This window comes from Colletotrichum jinshuiense, chromosome 5 (assembly GCF_051148585.1).
Source record: "Colletotrichum jinshuiense chromosome 5, complete sequence".
Taxonomy (NCBI): Eukaryota; Fungi; Ascomycota; class Sordariomycetes; order Glomerellales; family Glomerellaceae; genus Colletotrichum; species Colletotrichum jinshuiense.
In genome coordinates, this window is record NC_139312.1 from 1,738,557 (window position 1) to 1,762,579 (window position 24,023).

Genomic DNA, 24,023 nt, shown 5'->3' on the forward strand with positions numbered 1-24,023 from the left:
GTGAATGATGCCACCCCCCTACGCCGTTGTAGCGGAAAATTACAGCTACGTACTCATCTAGTAGGTATTCGTAACGGCGTAGCGAGCCTGCACTCCCTCCCTTCACTTCCGGGACGGCTCACGATCTCTGATCTAGCCGACGTCGCGAGCCCCGCAGAGTACCACAATCCCGTTCGTTGGATTTAAAAGAGGACGCCTAATCTGGCACGCAAGGGATGGGGGGGCCAGTGCCTTTAGTTACCACCAAAATAACAGGCTCACCATTCACAGTATACGCCCAGCCGCGTTGATTCTTTGGGGCAATAAAGGGAGTCATCGGGTTTTGGCCTGATTGGGACAACCTTGCGGAGTGGCTGTATTGGAGGGCTGAAGAAGACGGACTAGAAGCATCACATTTCTCAGTAGCCCGCATTCGTCCGTAACATTTTCCCATGGCGCAATACTCTATCCTCCGACCTAGAGAGACGGACTCCTCGACGGCGCCCGACGCCACGGGGCCAAGCGGTGGGTGCAAATCTCCTTGGACAACAACGGGGTGGGAAACCTGACGGAATTACGGTGATAATGGCCGGGGGTAGTTGAGAATCGTCGTGAAACAGACGTGACAAACTGAGCGGCGGTCGCACGCTCGCCACGGAGGTATTGCCAAGTTGGGAAATGCTAGTCGGTCCCCCGAGAGGCAAAAACGGCATCACAGGTGTGGTGAGAAGTGCCTGGCTGGGCCGGGTCGGGGCCGGGGCTAGCTGTGTGCTTGCCTGCTGGTGTGCATTTCCCTTCCTCCGAGACCCGTCCGTCTCTCATTCAGAGTTTGTTTCTGAACAGCGGGTTTTCCGGACCGGTTGTGGATCGATCATCATCTGTTCTGGCCTGTCCATCCACCTGTGCCTCGCCTTGGCCTGCCTTGGAGCTCCGGGTTTGCCAGGCACGGAGCGGCACAGGCAGTTGGCTGTGGGATCAGGCGGAGCTGGGGTTCGTCAACATTTCGAGAGGCCCGGCAGAGGGCCGGTGTACTTCCCGACGCGTCGTGATTGGGCAGGCCGCATGAAGACACGATGATCAGGATGGATGTCGAGGGATACGGGGGGTGGGGGTAAGGGAGGGGCTTGGTTCAGATCCCGAAGTTGCTAGGGGGGGGCCTAAGCCTAGCGAAGAAACAGAGTTTTGGACCAAAACTTAGACAGCTTGTGCGGCTTCCACATGGTTATCATTTTTGGAACCCGCCATCTCGCTCGCCGCTGACAAGAGCAGGCGACACAGTCAGAAAGAAGGGTTCTGCTCCGCGAAAATCGGGGCGAGTCAGGATTCGGTGGTCCACCTGTTCCCACCTGTTCCACCGGTTGGACGTGCTGCCCTGGCCCTCATTCTGGGAGACCGAGAACTTTAAATTCTGGGGAAGGACGGAGCCTGCTGGGTGATCATGCAGATGTCTGGCAAGAAGGAACCAACAGTGACACAGCAGATGTGAGGTCCTGTGGGTGTGTCCCGTTTGAGGTATACGGTCAGGGCCCGGTCAGGCGGCGGTGAACCAGAACCCAGCAACCACTCAACCTCAGCTCACCCTCGACAGGCAGGCGGGCAGGCAGGCAGTGAGGGCAGCCAGCAAAGTCTCCCTTTCGTCTCGATAGTGGAGTGTGGACATCGTCGTCCGGACCCACGGGGTCTCCGGGGTGGGTGAGGCGAGTCGCGAAAAGGTAAAGGCAGACGAGGCAGGAGCACACCATTGCCCATGGCACTGTTCCGCACTTGTACTTCCGCTTTTAGGGTAGAATCTCAAGGGTCTGGAAGGCTCCACGGATTTGGGGAGATTGTGGGCGGGTCAGCTCCAACGGGAAGCACATCGTGAACGAACTCCTGCCGATAATTCATCATCGCATTGCCCAACCCGATTCACTACTGCCCTTCGCTTCGCACACTCTGACATCCTTTGGTCGGCCACATTCCGTTGCCCACCCTAACGGTCGCCTCCCCATCCTTGGTCTGGCCGTGCCGCGGCCATGCCACAGCGCTGCGTCAGCTTTATCGATCTGGACATAATGGCCGGCCAGGAATCCCCTCACAACGTCGGTTCAACCGTGGCCCTATTCGGCCGTGGTTTGGACGTTTGGTGGTCGTCACGGACCCGGGCGCCAGAGTAGACAGAGGATGAGCCCCACCACACATTGTGGCCTTTTAGGAAACCCTGAATCGAGCATGATTCTCGAAGCCCGGAAGAACATTTCGTAGCGGATTTTGCAACATGCGCTCGGATGGGTCCTTTTCTCTCGCGTGCATTGCCACCAACAACCTTCTTCCATTCCCGTTTCCACGTCAGACCCTCATCGGGCCGTTGACTTTCGGGCATGACGTTTTGACCATGAAAAACTGAGCAAAAGTTTGGGCATCCTACACGCTCGGGAGTCACGGCTCCTTGGCCACCCAGCCAAGAGGGGGGAAATAACAAATACACTAGGAAACTTCTTTTGTCTTTTTTGCCGGGCACCTCCGGTAGCACATTGAATCGACTCAAATTCTATTGGGCCAAGCCAACTGTATTATACAAATCCGCAAAGGATAAAATACAATAAAAAGTATGCAACTTTTGTGGTACAGATGATGATGATGATGATGCTGGTCTATGAGTGAGTGGATCTATAAGCCGTCAATAAAAAAACAGGGCCGAATCACCCGCCAATCCCGAGAACAAGGCGAGCGCTTGGCTCATTGATAATACATGATTAAGGAAGGTGCCCAGCATCCCAGAGGCTCCAACCCCGCCCACCAGAAGTGGAGGTTGGATAACACGGTGATGGTCCCAGGTTACGGCTTATTTGCTCCGCCGTTTGCCGATCTGCCATCCCCATGATCTGAGCACCTTGACAACCTTTGGTGTTACCGCGGCAGTCAGAGGCACTCTGAGGAAAATGAAACTTTTGTGGATTGCATAAGCCAGCGCTAACTGAGTTCCTAGGCCTGTAGCAAAATCGGTTGGTAAGCTGTCCCGTCCCATCGTCAAAGAGTCTCGAGCACTGAAGTGCGTGAACTTACTGGCTTCTGCCTTGTTGCGTCGTTCCGCCTCCTCAACCCCCCAACCTGCCATTTCGACAGCCTCGCTGATATCGTCGTTGCCGAGGTGCTCCGTTTCAGCCTTGCTAAGCGCGGCCCTGTATTCGGTCCACCTGTTCTGGACCGAATCCGGTATGATTTTCTTGGCATTAGATACAATCCAATGTTCAAGTTCACCTACGAGATATTTGTCAGTGTTGGCTTACCACGATTGAACGTGAATGCGACTCACCAATTCTGTCCGTGCCAACAATCCGGACAAGCAAAAAACAAAAGGGGAAGTCAAGGACGCTTAAAGTCAGATACACGCCCACAGCTGACCAGCCATATTCCTTGGAAAGCTTCTTCAGTCTTTGGCTGAGCGAAAGGGATTCCTTGGCGGTGCTCTCAGCTGTATTTCTCTGTCTCGCGGAAAACCGGAAGGTCCGGCGTGATGACCGAAACATGGTTTCCAAACGAGATGCCATCCAACTCCAGTTATAAGTTTGCGACCGACGAAAGCTGGATTGCGATGCGCCAGCCCTTTGGTTCAGGACTCGTGAGGGTGTTGTCGTGATGGGCCTCCTTTGCACGGTGAATTGCTTCTTCCATACTGCTTCCCATGCCCCCTGTCTCGGTACCGCTATAGCACGGCGCGGTACAGCCGCAGCTGAGAATGCCGGTCGCATCATGTTGAACTGCTTCGAGGGTCACGCCACCAGACTTTTAACACAAGTTGACCCTTCCTGTGGTATGCAGATAAATCGACTTCAAGTCGAGGCTGGTGGATATGATCGAGATAGGGAGGATTCGATGGAGAAGTGCCGGGCTGGACAATCTTCACAAGTGGGTGGGATTAGTGTTGGGAGCTTGTGACAGCTTGCTGAAGCTTGGGGTCCGAATCGCCGTAAACTCCGGGTGGATGACGACAAACGCGCGACCGTATCTGATATGCTGCTGCCGCCAAAATTTGCCTAATGAGGTGCAGCCAGTTGCCCCAAAAGACTCGCGGACTGCTATAGGCGATTGGCCGGTGGTGCACGTCGTGGAAGCCTCGTGGGTTCGTTCCTTTGGCTCTGTTCTTGAAAGAAAAATCTGACGCGAATGGAGCTCTTCCGATGAACTCCCCAGCTCTCGTGTCGTGGGTACCTGGTAACAAGACGGGAATTTTGCGGAACATGCCGCTGGTGTATTATGTCACAGTCACGTGTAAGTTGATTCGGAAGAGGTAGGCTCCGACACCCGATATCATTTCATCGACGGGAGGTCGGCCCGGATCAAACCCCCTATACGTACCTGCTGCACGCTCCCGCCCAAAGCCAGAAACCTTACTCACACCTCGTCTGTGCGCTAACTGGAATCACATCATACTATGTGAACTTTCCCATCAACCCTTTGCGCACACGAAATATTATGTCCTTCGTGTTTGCGGGGTTTAAGTGTCTCCGAGCCTCTACATAAATTGAAATCATAGGATTCGGCTCATCGAACAGAGTTGATGGCTCGCAATCTAGCTGAAGTGTTCTCCCATGCGAGGTGCCCCCCGCATAGGAATACGAGGGCAATCCTTAGTTTGGAAGACACTTCGTTGGATGAATTAATTGTCAAGAGTCCGAGGACTAATTTGTTCCATCTAGGGAAATGACCATATACTTTCCCTCAGAATCTCTACAGTGCCCCACGATCTCCTCCGGGTTGAGGGTTGTGTGGAAAAGGCTCTGGGTAAATAGCAGGGGCTTCCACTCTGGAGGGCCCCTGATGGCTCAAGCTCCGTGACACCTTGGAGTATCAACTTGTCGGCTGTGCCGTCCTCCGTTCAAAGCTTCTCAGAGCCGTCGGGCTTGTCAAATAGTTTCCGGCTACTTTGACTGACGGTGGCGGTACAGGTTCCGAGGGATTTCATCCAGAACCAACAATTACTTCAAAAGGCAACCAAACTTTATCGAGAGCGAGCGACATACTGCCATCAACTATCAGGTTTTGAGCCAAACCTTGGAGCATTTCGTGGTAATCTGACAAGCAAGAGCTTCGGGCGAAGTCCGAAGATTTTCCAGGTGGATATTGGTCGGGTTCAGGTCCGATCAGTATTACACATACCATCCTGGCATATCCGTGGAGTTCAAGACATGACTGTGTCATTGAAAGCCAGGTTCGAACCCCTCAGCGGCTCAGCCCCGACTCCAGCTACACCTCCAACCGCCACCGACCGCACTGCCGCCCCCGAGAACCGGAAATCGGAGTAAGGAGAGTCGGTCACTCCGTATTGGCATGGTGCCTTGGGAGTATGTTAAATCACCATGCAGAACTTTGAATGGGATCGAATCATCGAACGTCCACCATTGGCGTTTTAGTTCAGCCTTGTTGACCGCTTTGAGTGATACCAAACTTTGCAGGCGCCAGGTGATCGCGGTGATCTCTCCGTCTAGTTGGAGCTAATTGGAGGACGTCAATAGCGCAAACCTTCTTGGGACCCCTTCAACCTCGTGCAGGGCCCGACAGAGCGCTTGCGACGACCGTGCGGGGGCCGGCAGGCAAAAAGGGATTTACGAGGACAAGGTTTACGATACAAGTAGGAGTGCTTATTGTCAGGGATGCAAAAGTCAAAATGCCACCAGGGCCCGCCTGGCTGAAAGGTTAGGAAGCTCTCGTGATTACACATTACTCACAGCTCACTGTCGTTGCTTCCTGCATATATTTGTGATGTTGGTTGGTCATTTGGTGGAAAGGCCACGTCATGTACTGGTACTGTGTTGGTCCCCCTCTCTCTCTCTCCGGAGCTCCTCCGAACCGGTTGGTGCACTTCGGGTCCGGTTCGTGGTTCTCGGCTTTCTGAGCCTCTGGGTCCTGGTGCAATACAACCCCACTACGGATATTTTTCTTGGCGTCAGTCTGGATCGGATACAGGCATTCTGGTGGTGGGTGGGCTGGGGGTGAACGTAAAGGTGGTCAATGTGGGTGGGTCGGTGTACGTTTGCCAGGGCATGTGTGTGCGTGTGTGTAGTGCTCATGCACCCCTTGGCGAGTGACTAGGAGGACGTTGATGAATGGTGATAACACAGGCACGCATTCGATAGTTCGGATGGTTATATTTGTGAGCTTGCTGCACCACCGGTTTGGTTTTTCCGTGGGCCACCCGCGGCTATCGCGGGAGTCCAGTCCCGTCGGCTTTCCGTCGAACTTTTCAGACCTTCTTGGCGGCTACACCCAAAGGAAGGCCTCGCCGGCAGCATTGTCGCCTTTGCAGATACCCAAACTTTAAACAACAACAGCCAATGCCTTGACAATAGTTGTAATGAGCCCACATATGCACGTTTTGCAACTCATTTCCCCAATCCGTGTCTGTCCTGTTCTTTTCATTCTTAATATGTGCAACATTCAACGTTCGCTCCACTTGGTGGCGGGTATCGTGCATCGTATTCGATACTTTGGGAAAATGTACACACACCCGCCTATCTTGATCCATGATTCCACATGGCTAAGAGATGCCGGCCGGGTAGCTTGTCCAGGGCTCGAGGCCACTGTAACTGTGACTGTAACCCCTGGGGCAAAAGATAGCCCCGCCAGATGATGGCAAAACGGCAAGAGTTGACACAGGCAATCGCGTTTTGAGCCTCGTTCTTGAGTCAAGAATAGTCCTTGACAGGCCCATTGTCGGCTGTGCCTCGCGGCTTATTCCGCGAGGTACCATGTAGGCTGAGTAACGGCTTGATTACTACTAGATTACGAACCAAAGAGACCCGCCGTTTGTTACGCGCTGAAACGGTTTACCTGTGAGTTTGAAAGTCCCATTCTATTGCTGAGTAGGATTGAAGGGACCCCTTCCCCCCCTCCCTCCTCCCAATTTTTTGCCGAGGCAATCCCGAGTGGGCGCTATACAAGGGAAGCTGGCGGTTTGCCAGTGAGTCGAATAGCAAAGCTTCTGTGTCTGACTCGATACATGATGTGTTGGCCCAATCTAGCAGGCTTCTAGAAGCGTGATATGGTTTGTTTCAGGTACGTATCCGTATTGATCACACAAAAGACCGAGAGGGTTGTGCAAGTTGGCCAAGCAATGGCCTGAATGGGTTGTGCACATCCCCAAATGACCTGTTTGGCTGTTAAACTCTTTTGCGAGTTGCCGTAACCGTCTCGTGCTCGCTCCGAGGACAAACATAATCGCTGCGGTGAGAAAAGACGAGATGGTTTGTTTCAAGCCATTCGGATTTTCTGCCCGGAAATGGCGTCAAGTAGGCATCATTGAAAAATTTCTGCTGCTCGAGATTTGCAAGTGGCTGCGTGCGGACCGGGCAGAAAGTTTCCCGGGATCGACCCCCTCCTCCCATTGACGACCGTCGCATGGCCGGTGAGATGGTGGTGTGTGGACGTCCAGCTTTGTTTGTCCGGCCGTTGCTCACCCGTGCTACCCACGTGTGTCAATAGAGGCGGCCATATCCTGATTGACGTATGCAGACAGGGACATGATGTTATATTTGAATCTCATGACACATCTCGAGAGTGGCATATCCGTACGTGACACCCCTCTGCGAACTCAAAATTGCGGTTCGCGTATCGGGCGGTGGCCGCACCGTGCCTTACACGTGTAGAGAGTCCCCTGATCCCAAAAGAGCCTTGCTCCCGGTCTCCTCTTTAGACAAGCTTTCGATTTAATCAAATCAGTTGCCCGCCCCAGTGCAACAGTTTTCCTCACCCCCCATTGCCAAGACCCAATAACTTATCAAATATCGTCAATCTGGCAGGTCATGCTGCTGGTTCATATGGCGACTATATTGTCTCGTCGTGGCAGAACCGGTTTATTCCGCGCGAACGAAGGGTTGTACTTCGAAGGGGCGATGATGCAGACAATGGCATTCAGTGTGGCAAGACACCTGGTCTGGCAAATACGATGCAATTGCCTCATTGGGGAAGCTGAGTAAAAACTAAATTCGTCCGTTTGTCTTCGGGACCGTGATGTGGGAGCAGTATTTCCGTCCTCGGAACAACAGCCACGGGGCGAGACCTTCATGGAAGCTTCCAAGTTCCGGACAGGATCCGTTGTCCAAGAGTTGCCGGCCGGGACCAGAATACGCGAAAGTCGGGGCGGGATTGCGTGCAGCTGCCAAAAGGTTAAAAAGACAATGGTGTGTAGGCAGAGTAGGTGTGCGCGTGTCAAACACCATCATGTGTCACTTTCAGTCAAAGCCCGCAAAGCGTCTTTTCAAATACCGAAAAAAGCTTAAAAAATTGGCCCTGATATCACTTCCTGTAAAGCCGTTCCGAGCGCGACAACTCGCGATGGAGTCGATTTCAGCTTATTTGCAAACTCTCCTCATATTTCCATATTTTTGTCTTTTTTGCAAAGCATACAAATGCTTGTTTTGCTGTAATCACCCTCGGCACTACGTTGCATTGCTAATAACAGATCAGAGTTCAGAGCTTCCTGAAAGCAAGTCATACTGCGCCTCAAACAACAGAGAGTGACGAAAGACAAACTTATTACATCAATGTTAAATGTCACTCAGTAGGATCTCGGTCCAAAGGCAGGCGTGCTTGGGCAGCCAGTGCCATTCATACTTTGACTTGCAAACTCTTCGGCCTCTTCAAATGCCCCCCTTTGCCGTCATCTGCCCAAGGGTAAAAAAAACCGGACTTGCCTTGGTCCTGTAAACCGAAGAAACTGGACGTAAAGTGAATTATTACCATCCCATGGCTGCTACCATAGCAAGAGTTCTTCTCTTGGAGGCAACTAGAGTAAATCGTTCTTTGGCTAAGAAAGGAACATGCTGTTTGCTGTCAAGCATGGAACTTGAATCGTCAGGTATTCATTCACACACACCCTCACAACGAGTCAAATGGGTCAGGTTCTTCCATCATAGCTTCTGCCAAGGTCACAAGCTTTGGAACAGACCATCATACGACGAGTGGTATGGTAGCAGCAAAGTAGCCAACGGCAACATCACCGTAACATGATGATCTAGCTAACTGCAAGAGGTTCGTCGCAGAAGGGGTAGGTGGAACGAAGGTTTCCTGGTCTTGGCACGGCTCGGGAAAGGATGACAAATGGGCTTCGATATTGTCGGGAGGGTTTCTGGAAAGACTTCTGTCGGATACGGGACAGCTTACCAACCGTGCAACTGAATCGATAGTAACCGATGTCCCTGCTGTTTTCTCTTTTTTTTTCTTTTTTTTGCGGGGGGTATGTCACTGCTGCCCGAGTCTTCCGTCCTGGTTCGCCGAAGGCAAAGTCGAGTTGCGGGTAGCGATAATGAGGATTGGCAGGTTCGAACAACGCTTGTCAGGGAACACCTCAGCCAGAGGCCTTAGTCAGGTCCCTGGATTGACAAGTCAGTCAAACCCCCAGCAACCGCGTTCTCTGCTTGGCAGATGCAGCTATCCGTAGTTTATGGCAACATACATTTTAAAGTTGACGGTAACTCCACGTAAATACATACAGGGTCCACATTAGAACAATATATTGCGACTCAGGATGTATACTGCACGTAATAGTGATGTGAATATGACGCTATAACGAACACATTTCCAGGATGTTGGATAAGTCCCCAGTTCTACTGACGTAGTTGATCCGAGCTGTCTATGGAGACAATACTACTGACTGACGTAGTTTGGTCGTCTCTAGTCATAACTCGGGCTATTACTTTTGGTACAGGTTTGCTGTTGTCGGGGCAGTTGGAAGCGCAGATGAATCTCTCTGTAGCATGCCCCGTTCATACCATCTATTATGGCGGTGCCTGAATATGTCAAACCTTAAGCACTGAGAAGTAGATGTCAAAGACAATGTGAGTGTTGATAACTCGGCAATGAAGCCCACATCACTTTTGCACAATGTGACGGTAAAAGTGCCACTTCTAGTTGTTCTGAAGTTTCATAGAATAACAAACCAATGTCGATTCCTCACAATTTAATGTATGGTCTGCACTTGAGGGGTTTCTGATAATAACATCATGTTCAAAATCTCCTGGATGCGTAACTGTTGGTGTCACAGGATACCTGTACGGGTGGTAAAGTCAGGTTTTGTATATCGAAGGAAAAGAAAGTAGGAAGGTTGGCGGCAAAAGCAGTAGTAGTAAAGATATTGCTGTTGGTAGCCCGGGGGTGGAGTATCCGGAGTCCGCTTCCGTGGCCTCTTCCATGGCCGGCTGCTGCTGACCGCCTGCCCGTGTTCTGGCCAGGCAATCCAACAGTAACTTCAATGTCAGTGCTGAACATTGAGATGAGGCTGGCTTGCGATACAAGCATGGAACCACTCGACCTTGAGGCATCAGAGACACCAATACATGCTTGGCATACGTACTTCTTATCTTAGCATCTCGTTGAAAGCGTTTGAGATACGGACCGCAAAAGAAATAAGACTTAGGTCGTGGTCATTCGGAATGTTCAGTGAAATAGTGGTATGTTCCAATTGTAGCGACACATTTCGGTTCGCATTTCCACCACTCCTACCATCTTCTGCTCGGACTTCAATGGTCAAAACTACGGCCTTTCATTTTTGAGACAGCTAATTCGCTTGTAGTTATTGAAGAAATAATGGAGAACTACCAAGGGGTATGAACAGTGTTGGTGAGGTTCTTTGCAAACACTCTCCGACTTTACCATCAATCTTACACACTCTGTCTCAACCACGGAGTGTGGGACATGAATGACTAGAAATTTTATATAGAATTTGACGACTATGTACAGTAGATTGAACAAGACGGTTGATGCTTGGGATCTCATCAACAACAAACTTTATAGTATAAACACATAATCGAGCTATGTGGCTTGAGTCTCGCTCCTGCTGAGGTGTGGTCAAGCAAGTGTGACCTGCCCCGTGTTAGCCAGATTAAACCAAGAGGAGCTAAGTGGCGAGTTGGAGTCAATAATCTGCAAGAAGGCATGTAAAACGCCCAAGAGTCCCGGCTCCTTGCTTCCTAATGAGCAAATGTATTGTCTGTGCTGGACTTCATCACCAAAGCGTGCGAACCTGATTATATCAAGTAGTAGGACAGGCACAAAGAGTATCGAAATTTCTCTGAAGGAACTTTAGAGCTGATTCTTAACGACGGAGTATAACTTTCTTTACGGCAACTCTTCTCAAGTGTCGGATCCAGGAACCCAATCCAGTTTCCTCTCAGACTTGCCTGCCAACTCGACAATACATAATTTCAGGTAAGCCGTGTTTAGAATCCAAGCTCGCTCCTTATGCTCCTAGGTTTAAAGGACTTTAATTACATCCAACAGTTACTATGAACCACGTCAGTCTTGGGTGTAAAAGTGGATAAACAATTGCACTTGACAGTTTTTGGGTCACATCGCAGTCCTGCTCTTTGTCGAGCTCTGGCTACTTCGTTTGTCTCCCGAACCTGAGCGGTTTTCCTTTCGTAACGCTATTTATTAGTTCCTTACTTAGGTTGGCTGCCTACTAGTCTGCTGCTTTAAATGCCTTCGTCCAACCAACTCTTGCTGTCGTTTTCCGACACCCGAACTTACTCTTGCAGCTTACCTAAGTTCACGAAATCTTTATGTACTAGTCTGGCTTCACATGTATATGGACTTTAATGGGTCTATTGTAGGGATAATTACGCCTCTTTGCAGCATACTGATATCAAGGCTGCTATTTTTAGTGTAAAGAGCGTGTTGTAATGACTCTACCCGTGTTGGTTGAAACAGTAGAGGCAGTCGACATAAGGCATAAGGCGTATAGCGGCGAAATAGGGAGAACTAAAGAGATGATTCCAATAAAAAGGAACCATCGAGTTATACAGAAGTAGGTTCGTCGACAATAGTTGAAGTTGGAGGAAAGTATTCTATATTAATTCCGCCAGAACCCGTTGCTACGACAATTAGGGAGGTCCGCAGTATTCAGACACTATCCTACTCTACACTAGTTTCTGCAAGCTATGTCGAACTTTCAAGCTTACAAATCGCGGGCTCTAGAAATGTACGCATATCAAATTCAAGATAGAGGCGACCCCGGTTGATCGAGCCACATTGCGAGCCTGATCTCGACCAAGATGAGGTTGAGGGACTCACTAACTTCCCCGGTAGAGTTGTTAAACCCCTAACTTCCAACGAACTGTTATCGATACCGCTGTAGTTACGAAATCAACCGGAACCATATCAGTCACACTTGGTAGTTCTTTTGTATGCTGCTAGAAAAGAGTTTGCCTTTTGCTGCATAGGAAAGATCACGAGTGTATCGCCCTGGCTGCTTCCCTTTACAAAGCCTCAAGCCGCAGCCCCGGGTTCTGAGACGGGCTCAGTTCCACAAGCACAACTAAGTCACGCCAGTCACTGTCTTGGATCGTACTATCGGGGGTGTCAATGGAGCCTGTGGCGTGACAGGGGGCGATGAAGGGGAGGGAGACGAGGTGTTGGCCTCACCAAGACACCAAAACTGGAACTTGATGCGCAACCGGCGCAGCGGCGTTCCGTTCTAGGGTTTCATACAGGGACGGAGTTCCCCTGACCATATAGGCCTTGTCCGAGTAAGATATCCCGATCCTTGAAGAAAGAATAAGGGCTGGATACTGTGCATCGGCTCCTGTTTCCCTGGTTCCGCCATTCGCTGGCCACCTACAGCCTGTGGTAAGACCTATATCGACCTTGGCGTGATAGATGCGGCGGTAAACTGATCAACAGACGAGCCATTGTCTTGCAGCATTTCACTCACGGTATAACAAGTACCTTGACTTGTTGCAAAAGGCGCCAGCTTAACATACTTACATGCGGATTAGATTTTGGTTGGACAAAACCAAACTGACTTTATTGATGCACGTTTCTGATGGCGACTCTGCCAAGACCGACAAGTAGTTGATGATATGGGCCGGCGCTGACACTTTGGAAAAGGATATGCCATGTCGGTGCTGGGTTGAGTACTTTTGGTTGTTTGCCTTGTTCTCTCAGTGAAGCGAGGGGCTCAAGATGAGAAGATTCACCGGGGTGGGTTCTCAGGCAACTGTTGCGTACCTCCTGCGGCACACCGCCCACTTGCAAATTAGTGTACTACAAGCACGGCAGTCCATTGTGGACATGGCAACAGAAAAAGAAAAGAAGAGGTGAAAAGCATGGTTAAATCCGTCGATAGTGGTTTGCAGTGGCAGCAACGGAGCAAGAGAGGCCGTGATAGGAGCCAGCAATCTAGGCGGTAGTGGAGGCATATTTCGCCGTACAAGGAAAGAACAGTCGTCGGTCGGTTGCATGAGGCTGAATTCCAACAAACTAGGTTGCAACGAAAGGTCGCTGAGCTTCTCTGAGCTGAGCGAGAGGAGTCTGGAGCTCTCTGTGTCTTGGTTGGAAATTGCCACTGCACCAAACTGGGATTCGTGCAGCAGGAAGCTTGGGCCCGCGGTTCCGGTTAGTGGCAGCTGTGATTGGTGCCGGAGTACTTTCAATGGTCCGGTTCCGGCTGATTGGTTGGTTCCTGGCGCGCCTTACCCGGCACCTCAACACAAGCTGTGAGGTCCCCTGCAGCGAGGCGAAGGGGATGGATCCCAGCGTGGGGGAGGTCACTGAAAACCAACGTGCAATAGCGTCATTGGGGGGCCTCGTTGGGAAGGGCCAGAACTTGGAATTAAAGTGGTAATTCCTTCTTCGCCTGCGAGTTTCCAAGTGTGCGAGCTGCAGCTGAGATAACTAGCATCATCTCAACTGCAGCACCGTCCATCCACCTTGATTCGGCCAGAAGCACACAAGCGACAACGTCTGAAAGCGTACAGATAGATATTCGTTGTCCGCCGCAGTAGGAAGCTTTTTTGCCTTAGCTCCCTCCTACCTTTTGCTTTACCTCCCACCTTTCCTACCCATACCCATCCCCCGTACCCGTACCCCCATACCCAGCTCTGGTTCTGAGACGCATCGGCCACCATCCCGCGCGCCGCCCTTGTCTCTCCCATCCAGTCTGGCACCTCGTGACCGATTCTCACACACATCAATTTCCCCCCATTTCTCACCGAGCCAACAACGCCGCCACGACCGAGACGCAGCCAGATTTTTTCCCCTCGCCTGTCTTTCGAGCCTACTACAAATTCGACGTTGGCTAGTGACCATATCTGCTCGCCTGGAAACCGAACATCCTGTTCCGGGCCGGTCAATTGACTACTTTACCTCCCCGCGTTTGTCAGATAACAATCGCCACACACCACACCGCCGAGGCAGTCCGACCATGACATCCCCAACGAGCCAACGCCGCCCTCGCGGCTCGAGTGAGGACCACCAAAATGGTGTCTTCGACGATGCCAAAACCTACTACACTTCAGACGAGCGACATGTAAACCGAGCTGGCCCCCGAACCCGAACTTTCTCCCAGGTATAATCACCCACTGTGCAACCCTGACCGCTTATTGCCTATGGCATCGGCTGTGACTAGGATGAGCTGACTCGCCCCTCTAGAACAGCTTGTTCCAGCAATTCGAGCGTATGGGCCTCCGTGAGCCCTTCCGACGAGGCAGCCATGGTAAGCTCGCCACCTGCTGAGAGAGCCCGTCCTCTACCGGCTGCTTTGCTGACTATGAACCCTTCAGACGAGTCCACGATCCCCCATAACCGAAAGTTCCTTATCCAAGTAGACGAAACGCTGAAGAGCTTGCAAGCTCAGGAAGATACCGACGGAAACATGCAGATTACCATTGAGGACAATGGGCCCAAGGTACACATAGCTAACCCCGCCCCCGATAACGCTACGATAACGCTGACGTATTCCCCATGTAGGTGTGGTCGTTGAGAACCGCCGCCTCTGCAGGCCACAACCGCTTCGATGTCCGAGGAACCTACATGCTTTCCAACCTGTTGCAGGAGCTGTCGCTCGCCAAAGAATACGGCCGCAAGCAGATCATCCTTGACGAGGGACGATTGAATGAGAACCCTGTGAACAGATTGTCTCGGCTTATCCGTGACCACTTTTGGGAGGGGCTGACGAGAAGAATCGATGCCTCGAGTGTTGAAATAGCCGCCAAAGACCCCAAGGACTGGACGGACGACCCGCGCCCGCGTATCTATGTTCCAGTGGGGGCTCCGGAGCAGTTCGAATTCTATACTAAGGTAGCCAGAGAGAGGCCAGAGATTCGGCTAGATGTCCAAAAGCTTCCCGAGGTCATCACTCCGGAGCTGGTTCGCGACATGAACGCCAAGCCTGGCCTCCTTGCTGTCGAAATGGAGAAAATCAAGGATCCTGTCACGGGCGAGGACACGCTCAGAGGCCTTCCCTTTGTAGTACCTGGCGGCCGGTTCAATGAACTTTACGGCTGGGACAGCTACATGGAGTCGTTGGGGCTTCTTGTTAACGACAAAGTCCACCTCGCCAAGTCCATGGTGCAAAACTTTTGCTTCTGCATCCGGCACTACGGCAAGGTCCTGAACGCTACCCGTTCCTACTACCTCTGCCGTTCTCAGCCCCCCTTCCTTACAGACATGGCCCTCCGTGTTTATGAGAAGATCAAGCACGAGCCCGACGCCAAGGAGTTCCTCCGGACATCCATGCTTGCCGCCATTAAGGAGTATCACAGCGTTTGGGTCGCCGAACCCCGTTTAGACCCCGTCACTGGCCTTTCGCGATACAGGCCTGAAGGATGGGGCGTCCCCCCCGAGACGGAGGCTGGCCACTTCGTCCACATTCTTGAGCCTTACGCCGAGAAGCACGGCATTACTTGGCAGGAGTTTGTGCAAGCCTACAATAATGGCATAATCAAGGAGCCCGAGCTGGACGAGTATTTTATGCACGACAGAGCTGTGCGCGAGTCGGGCCACGACACGACGTACCGATTCGAAAAGATCTGCGCCAATCTGGCAACCATTGACCTTAACTCCCTCCTGTTCAAGTATGAGACAGACATTGCCCGCACCATCAGGAACGTCTTCAATGACAAGCTTATCATTCCGGCTGAATTTGCCGTCGGGCCGCTCAAGGCTGGTGAGGTGGTAACTTCAGCGATCTGGGACCGTCGGGCGAAGCGCAGAAAGCTTGCCATCGACAAGTACCTCTGGAACGAGAAGGCAGGCATGTACTGTGACTATGATACTGTCAAGAAGGAGCGGTGTGAGTATGAGAGTTGCACCACGTTCTGGGCTCTGTGGGCTGGCGTGGCAAGCCCCAAGCAAGCGGCAGACATGGTCCAAAAGGCTCTACCCAAGTTCGAAGCTGTTGGAGGTCTCTTGTCGGGCACGGAGGAATCTCGGGGTGAAGTCGGCCTAGAGAGACCCAACCGTCAATGGGATTACCCCTACGGCTGGGCTCCTCAGCAGATGCTTGCCTGGACTGGGCTTGTACGGTACAGCTTCACGGAAGAGGCCGAGCGTCTGGCGTACAAGTGGTTGTTCATGATTACCAAGGCCTTTGTTGACTTCAACGGAGTAGTCGTCGAGAAGTACGACGTGACCCGTCCCATTGACCCCCACAGGGTCGACGCCGAGTACGGTAACCAGGGGTTGGACTTCAAGGGGGTTGCCAAAGAAGGGTAAGTAAATGAGTGACGCGCTGTTTGTTCCGTTCCGGCAAAACCAGACTGCTAACTGGGACCAGCTTTGGATGGGTCAACGCAAGCTACGTGTACGGCTTGCAAATCGTCAACGCACACATGCGGCGTGCCCTGGGTACACTTACTCCATACGAGACCTTTGTCAGGGCGATTGAGCAGAACAACGAAAAACACCTTGCGGAGCTTTCTTGAAAGGTTGTGCGTCGGCTGTGAAGATTGCAGTACTCCTTTGGCGGTCGTATTGAACTGGCACAAACGGTACAGATTCCAGTGTCGGGTCTTTCACATAGCATGGGTTGACTTCGAGAGGGGTTTGCGTTTGTTTTCGTGTCTTGCCGCGGCATCTCGGAAGTTGGGAGGATGGGAAAGGAGTTGGCAAAGTGCCATGATTGCACTGTTGCATGCATGGCAATGCAGCCTGGCTGTATGAGGACACGGCTGAATGGTGGGCAGGGTCTGGAAGACTGTGAAAAGAGGTTAGACTGGCTGCAAAGCCAAACCAGATATCCACCCAATGCGATCAATTAGAAGCTGGCCTGACAATATTTTGGAGATTCGGACGAATTGAGGGGAACAAGAGGCGTGGCACGTGTCGATCGGGCAACTTCCGTGGGCCATGAGCTTCCTCAAGCTTGATTAAGCTCGAAGATGGGTGGCAAGGCAGAGTGGCTTGTGCTGAGAGGCAGAACATGTGACTGACATGAGGACATTCGGACGGGTAGGGCGATTCCGGGTAGCTTTGCATCGGCGCCTGGATTCGCCGGGACACAGTGTGAGGGCCGAGGTCTGGAGGAAGGGTTGGAGTCGCTGATGTCGGGTAAGGCAAATGTAGTGTGACGCACGTCGGGAAGCGTGACCAGCTCTGGGTTACGCCGGCGCGCCAATGGCGATTCAGGCACAGGTATTCACATGCTCGAAGGCGCTACCCCGCAAGGGTTGGGGGAGGAACTCGGCCAGGCTGGATAAACAGGGCCTTGTTTTCGTCTTGGTAAGGTGTAATGGATGTACTATGCTATGTGTGCTGATTGTCTTGCAGCATGAGCAAAAACAATGTGTTTTTTCTTCAATGGAGGGAGCGCGAGAGAGCCAAGGGCTCTGTCGAGTTGCACCGCCGACAGGGCGTTGCAGAATCGGAATCGGCAGACGTCAGTGTCTTGATTGACCGCTTGCAGTTGCAGATTGCTTCCCATGGTCCGGGGACGGCGCAGACTGAGCCAACAGCATGCTACTGCTACTGCCCCATGCCCCAGGGGCCCCCCAGGTACCGCACCGGGAGGCATAGCATGGCATGGCGGGGCACGGCGGGGGACATGCAAGGAGCTTCGGCAACTCGGCCAATGGCGGCAATGAGGAAAGCAGCAACGTTTCGCCCCATCCGTCCCCTTTGAGCCGAATCCAGACGTCACCCCTTTCCCACGTCCACATTGCCATTGACACGCCTTGCAACCGCCCCAAAGCATTCCATTCCCCCACGGACGATGGCGGTAGAAGCCAAGTGGACGAGACAAAGTCAAAGGTACTTCGGTCGGGCCCCCGTACCAACCTATTTTCAGCTTCCGAGGTTTGTTTTACCCCAAGGTCCTGGCCCCGGCCAACTTTCGCCATTCATACGCTTCCATACTCTATCTGAGCAAATGGGGGCCGGCAGCGTCATCCTGCCCATCTCTCACACTGTCCAGAATGCTGGCCTGGGCCTAGGTTAGAGGTACATGCCTCGAAACAGATGTAAGACGATTGGTCCAGGAACGCCTTTTGGCCGAACACTGCCGATGGCGGTCGTGGCTAGCTAGTACTACTTCTCCATGGCATGCCTGCCTTTTTGCTTGTGACTCTTACAAAGATTGACTTTTTTCTCCTTCTTCTTCTCCAAGCAACCCTTCCTTATCCTTGATCTCGGACCTTCGTCGATCGAGTTGTGAATAGCATCATTAGTCTCGTGCTACACGTCTTGTTCCTGGCCTGCCAAGTATCTAGGTGCTTCTATCCCACTTCAATTGCTGTTATTGTCTCGAGCGTGTCACCGCCCGAGCCATTGCACCGCTTCGGAATAACCCCCGCTGTCCGATAGCCTGAAGCTACAAACCGCCCATCATGGCTGCCAACAACATGGTCAACCCCGCCGTGGACCCGAATGTCGAGGATGATCTCTTCCTGAAGGAGGTCGAGCAAGTCAAGCAGTGGTGGAGCGAGCCACGATGGAGAAACACCAAGCGGCCCTTCACTGCCGAGCAGATCGTCTCCAAGAGAGGCCACCTGAAGATTGACTACCCGAGTAACGCGCAATCCAAGAAGCTGTTTAACATCCTTGAGAACCGCTTCAAGAACAAGGATGCCAGCTATACCTATGGCTGCTTGGAGCCGACAATGGTCACACAAATGGCCAAGTACCTCGACACCGTCTACGTCTCCGGTTGGCAGTCCTCGTCGACAGCTTCGGCCTCGGACGAGCCAGGCCCGGATCTGGCAGACTACCCTTACGTGAGTTCCGAATTGCCCTCCTCTCAGCACTAGGTCTGTTGCTTACATGTTTGGTAGACCACTGTGCCTAACAAGGTTGCCCACTTGTTCATGGCCCAGCTTTTCCACGACAGGAAACAGCGGCAGGAGCGCCTCAGCGTCCCGAAGGGGGCCCGGGCCAATCTCGCCAACATCGACTACCTCAGGCCCATCATTGCTGACGCCGACACTGGTCACGGCGGTCTGACTGCCGTCATGAAGCTGACCAAGCTCTTCGTTGAGAAGGGCGCTGCTGGCATTCACATTGAGGACCAGGCCCCCGGCACGAAGAAGTGTGGCCACATGGCCGGCAAGGTCCTCGTCCCAATCCAAGAGCACATCAACCGCCTGGTCGCCATCCGCGCGCAAGCCGACATCATGGGCTCTAACCTCGTCGCCGTCGCCCGTACCGACGCCGAGGCCGCCACTCTCCTCAGCACCAACATCGACCCAAGGGATCACGCCTTCATTCTCGGCTCCACGAACCCCAGCCTCCAGCCCCTGAACGATCTCATGATCGCCGCAGAGCTGGCCGGCAAGAACGGCGAGCAGCTCCAAGCCATCGAGGACAACTGGCTGAAACAGGCCAACCTGAAGCGCTTTGACGAAGCTGTCATCGACGCGATCAAGGCCGGCCCCCAGCCCAACAAGGATGCGCTGATCAAGAAGTATACTGCTGCCGCCAAGGGTAAGAGCAACACCGAGGCCCGCGCGGTCGCCAAGGGCGTCCTGGGCGCCGATATCCACTTCGACTGGGACTCGCCGCGAACGCGCGAGGGTTACTACCGTCTCAAGGGAGGCTGCGACTGCGCCATCAACCGCGCCATCGCCTACGCCCCCTACTGCGACGCCATCTGGATGGAGAGCAAGCTGCCCGACTTTAAGCAGGCACAGGAGTTTGCCAAGGGAGTCCACTCCGTCTGGCCCGAGCAAAAGTAAGTCACACGGGGATACCCGACCGTAGATGGAACGACAGGCCAACTAACCGTGCTTCTAGACTCGCCTACAACCTCTCGCCTTCCTTCAACTGGAAGACGGCGATGCCGCGCAACGAGCAGGAGACTTACATCCGACGCCTGGCATCGCTCGGTTACTGTTGGCAATTCATCACCCTCGCCGGCCTGCACACAACGGCGCTCATCAGCGACAAGTTCGCCAACGCGTACAGCCAGCAGGGCATGCGGGCGTACGGCGAACTGGTGCAGGAGCCCGAAATGGACTCTGGTGTCGACGTCGTTAAGCACCAAAAGTGGAGTGGTGCGACGTACGTCGATGAGCTGCAAAAGATGGTTACCGGTGGTATCAGCAGTACTGCTGCTATGGGTAAGGGTGTCACAGAGGATCAGTTCCATTGAGTAACGAGATATCGGGGGGGGATGCGCGCGAGTAGGATTGAGAAGATGTAAAGAGTTATCAAGACTACATGTTGGATATGTACCTAGGATGTATGGGCAGGGGTTGGTAGCATGTCAATGAACTGTTTGCCGTTCATCTCTATTCATCTTGTCGTGACATTTGTCCCGAGGCAGGAAGTTCACGGGAGGGCACGTACGGCGGTCGCCGGCCGAGAAGCCGACCCGACCCCACTCCCCCCCACGCAACATATTTACACCAAATCTGGTTGCTTACTCCAATTCTTGCAGCTCCGAACCCCGGACTGCTATCGCAATTTATATAGGTGAGTCGACAGGAATCCGTAAGGACCCACAATGGTGTGTCCCTTTAGGCCTTGCCCATCGTGCGATATCTAGCAATCCCGATAGACCCCACGCCCTTCATCAAATGGCGGACGGGTGGGCACGGCGACCGGCCCGTACCCACATTAAATCATACAATTCACCGACTTCCACCGATACAGACCCTCGTTGACTCCCGGGACGACTACTTATAAGTTCGCCAGTGTCTCAACTCGCCCAAACCTCTGGTTTGAACGTATCGTTTCAAGTCAAACTCACAAGGGGAACATTAAAGGAACCAGGTCCCCCTTTTATTCTTCCCGCATCGAGCCTCGTTACAAAACCTAACCCTGCCACCACATATACGTATAGACACAATGCCGCCCAAAGACTCGTCCGTCCTCATCGTCGGCGCAGGCGTCTTCGGCCTAAGCCTGGCCTACGAGCTGACATCGGAGCGCGGCTACACCTCGGTGACGGTGCTGGACCGCTTCCTCCCGCCCGTGCCGGACGGCAGCTCCGTCGACGTCTCGCGCATCATCCGCACCGAGTACGCCGACCCCCTGTACGCGTCCCTGGCGGCAGACGCCTTGGAGGGGTGGAGGAGCTCCGAGGTTTACAAACCGCACTACCACGAGTCTGGGTTCATCATGATGGCCGACGAGAAGGAGCGGCCGAGCCCGTATTTCGAAAAGTACCGGCAGTGGCGGGGCCGGGAGCAGAGCGGGCAGAAGCCGATGGAGGTGTTCGAGCCGCCCGCCGCGGATGGTGAGATCAAGAGATTGTACGCCGGCGTCCAGGCCGACCTGAAGGACTTCACGGCCACGCACAACACCGCGGGCGGTTGGGCCGACGCCGCCGGTGCGATCGGGGCCCTGGCGGGCAAGTGCACGCTCGCGGGCGTCTCCTTTGTCACGGGTTCCCACGGTACGGTGGTCGGCCTCGAACGCTCCGGCAAGCGGGTTACCGGCGTGCGCACCGCCGCGGGGACCACGCTTTCCGCGGACCGGGTCGTCCTCGCCACGGGTGCGTGGACTAACCGCCTCGTCCCCGGCCTGGGACACGCCGTCGCAGCCTCGGGGCAGCCCGTCGGGTTCATCCAGCTCACCCCCGAGGAGGCGCGGCGGCTGCAGCCTATGCCCGTCATGATCAACATGAGCACGGGCGTGTTTTGCTTCCCGCCGACGCCGGGGACGAACCTGCTCAAGCTCGCGAGGCACGGCTTCGGGTACGCCACCGAGTTCGAGGCGGAAGGGGAAGAGGGGGGCAAGGGCAGGAGGGTTTCGAGCCCGAGGCTGAAGGGGAGCAACGCCGCGTCCGGGTTCCTGCCACAGGATGCGGACGAAGGGCTCAGGGAGGGCGTGAGGCTCTTCTTCCCCGAGTTTGCGGAGAGGGAGTGGGCCTACAAGCGGCTGTGCTGGTACACCGACACCCCCGAGGGAGACTTTGTCGTCGACCACCACCCGAACGTCGAAGGGCTGTTTTTTGCGACTGGCGGGGCCGGACAGTAAGGATCAACCCCCGCCCCTCCCCTCGTGGATTTTGGGCGAAAAAGAAAATTGTGGTGAAATGCTGACCCGAATTACAGTGCCTTCAAGTTCCTTCCCGTTATCGGTACGCACGTTGCCGACTGTTTCGAGCGCAAGGCGTCTACGGCTCTGCGGGAGAAGTGGAGGCTTCGGCGGGCCGCCGACGGTGAGACCACGCTGCGGATGGCCGGTGATGGCAGCCGTGCTGGCCCGGCGTTGCGGAGGCTCTCGCAGCAAGAGCAGGCGAAGTTGTGAGTTTCCAGGATGTATGGCCCCACACGGCTTCCACGACACTATAGGAAAATACGTGTTATGTGATGCATTGGTAGCCTTAGTTAAAGGTACTGCAACCCGGAGCTAGGTTCTAGAGGTATTGGAATGATGTACGGGTCATAATTACTCTATGAGGCCGTCTGGCGTCAAGAGAAATCGCATCAAGTACCATCTTTTCTACTAAAGCATACACTTGATCCACTCTAAGCAAGGCCGGTCGCGGTTTTGTCAGAGGCCTGCCGTTACTACCATCATAGTGTCATCTTGAGAAGACCAAGAGACTTTTGCTTGATGCCCTGGACAGGCCGAGAAAGGTGGGTTGGTATTCTGATTCCTGAATTATTGTGTAAAACATATAATCGCAGTGGTCTGAAATACAACTAATAATGTGTTTCTTCCTGGAATCCCGGCCGCGGACATGGCATGGAGTGTCCTAAAGTTCGCCATTTTTAGCCTCACGGCCCTTCACACACACACACACACACACTCTCTCTCTCTCTCTCTCTCTCTCTCTCTCTCTCTTTTGAACCCGGCTTTTCCAAGTCTAGATCAGAATTTGCCGAAATCCTTATCGTGCGGTAACAAACCACAAGGAGACTTTCCAGAATCTGAATATACCTACCCCCTTTCATTATCTATGGGAAATTCTGACACGGATGTTATGGTAGAGGTACCCCTTACATCTTGACTACAGTGCTCCATTGTCCTCTCTCTACAGACCTTGTGTAGAATAGCCCCAGGTGGAAGAAGAGGGGAGGAGGGTTGGCCAGAGATGGCTTCCAAAAAAGGAGTAGACGTGTTCTTTGCGGGCTTCCGCAGCGGGTCTTGTTCCTTCCTCATGGCCCATCTCTTGGAGTGTACAAATCCAGGGCCCTGTAAAGACTATTGTATTTCACCAAAAAAAAAAAAAAAATTAAAAAATTAATGGATTTCTTATAAACGGACTCCAAGATCGAATCGGTTTCGTCTCTCGCCACCCTGGATGGCACTGGTTTCTCGTCTCGGCATACCCCCTGTAATGGAGGCGGACCGAAGAAATTGCAGAATGTACTTCGTTTGAGCATCCCAAGGAGCGATGCGACGGTTTCTTGTGGTAGACGACTGCCATAGTTTACCTTTGGGGCTTCGGATACGAAAGACACTCATGCGATAATGGTGACACTCAACCAGATTCTCTGCCATGAGACTGGTCAGGCCTCACGAAAAGAGAGTACCGCTCTTTCGCTCATTCTCGCCTCACAGACCCTGCAGCTCTTGTACACTCCTTGGTTAGTCGAGTCGCTGGACAAGTCAGATGCTATATTCTTGAGTGAACCGGACCAGTTAGATACGTTCCGCCTGGACAGACTACACGTGAGTCGTTACTTTGCTGTGGCGGGCAACAACTCTGCGCAAGCACCAGCGTGGAGAGATTCCAGCTTCGGTCGGTCGCTGGACCAGTTGGGGATTGTACTGTTAGAGCTCTGTTTTGAAGCAACGGTGCAGGGAAAACTGTTCCATGAGAGAGAACGGAACGGCGCGAGTGGCGTCCAAAGTCATGGCAGCATGAGACTGGCAACGTGAAGTGAAAGAGGAGTCGGGAC

General features: G+C 53.2%; 4 protein-coding genes across 4 annotated transcripts; 3 read left to right on the forward strand and 1 right to left on the reverse strand.

Moving 5' to 3' along the window:
- Positions 1 to 2,803: 2,803 nt before the first annotated feature.
- Positions 2,804 to 3,713, reverse strand: EsH8_V_000445 (uncharacterized protein; the record flags this gene model as incomplete). Its single annotated transcript, XM_083272961.1, has 3 exons — positions 2,804 to 2,949; positions 3,025 to 3,219; positions 3,275 to 3,713. The coding sequence occupies 3 exons, from the start codon at positions 3,711 to 3,713 to the stop codon at positions 2,804 to 2,806; spliced, it is 780 nt and encodes a 259-aa protein (XP_083125676.1).
- A 10,445-nt stretch (positions 3,714 to 14,158) lies between these two features.
- Positions 14,159 to 16,658, forward strand: EsH8_V_000446 (alpha,alpha-trehalase NTH1; the record flags this gene model as incomplete). The annotated part of the gene is made up of 5 exons (XM_083272962.1): positions 14,159 to 14,302; positions 14,386 to 14,449; positions 14,517 to 14,641; positions 14,704 to 16,445; positions 16,511 to 16,658. The coding sequence occupies 5 exons, from the start codon at positions 14,159 to 14,161 to the stop codon at positions 16,656 to 16,658; spliced, it is 2,223 nt and encodes a 740-aa protein (XP_083125677.1).
- Positions 16,659 to 18,557: 1,899 nt separating this feature from the next.
- On the forward strand, positions 18,558 to 20,317 carry EsH8_V_000447 (isocitrate lyase 1; the record flags this gene model as incomplete). Its single annotated transcript, XM_083272963.1, has 3 exons — positions 18,558 to 18,944; positions 19,002 to 19,897; positions 19,960 to 20,317. The coding sequence occupies 3 exons, from the start codon at positions 18,558 to 18,560 to the stop codon at positions 20,315 to 20,317; spliced, it is 1,641 nt and encodes a 546-aa protein (XP_083125678.1).
- A 698-nt stretch (positions 20,318 to 21,015) lies between these two features.
- On the forward strand, positions 21,016 to 22,422 carry EsH8_V_000448 (FAD dependent oxidoreductase; the record flags this gene model as incomplete). Its single annotated transcript, XM_083272964.1, has 2 exons — positions 21,016 to 22,145; positions 22,227 to 22,422. The coding sequence occupies 2 exons, from the start codon at positions 21,016 to 21,018 to the stop codon at positions 22,420 to 22,422; spliced, it is 1,326 nt and encodes a 441-aa protein (XP_083125679.1).
- Positions 22,423 to 24,023: the final 1,601 nt, after the last annotated feature.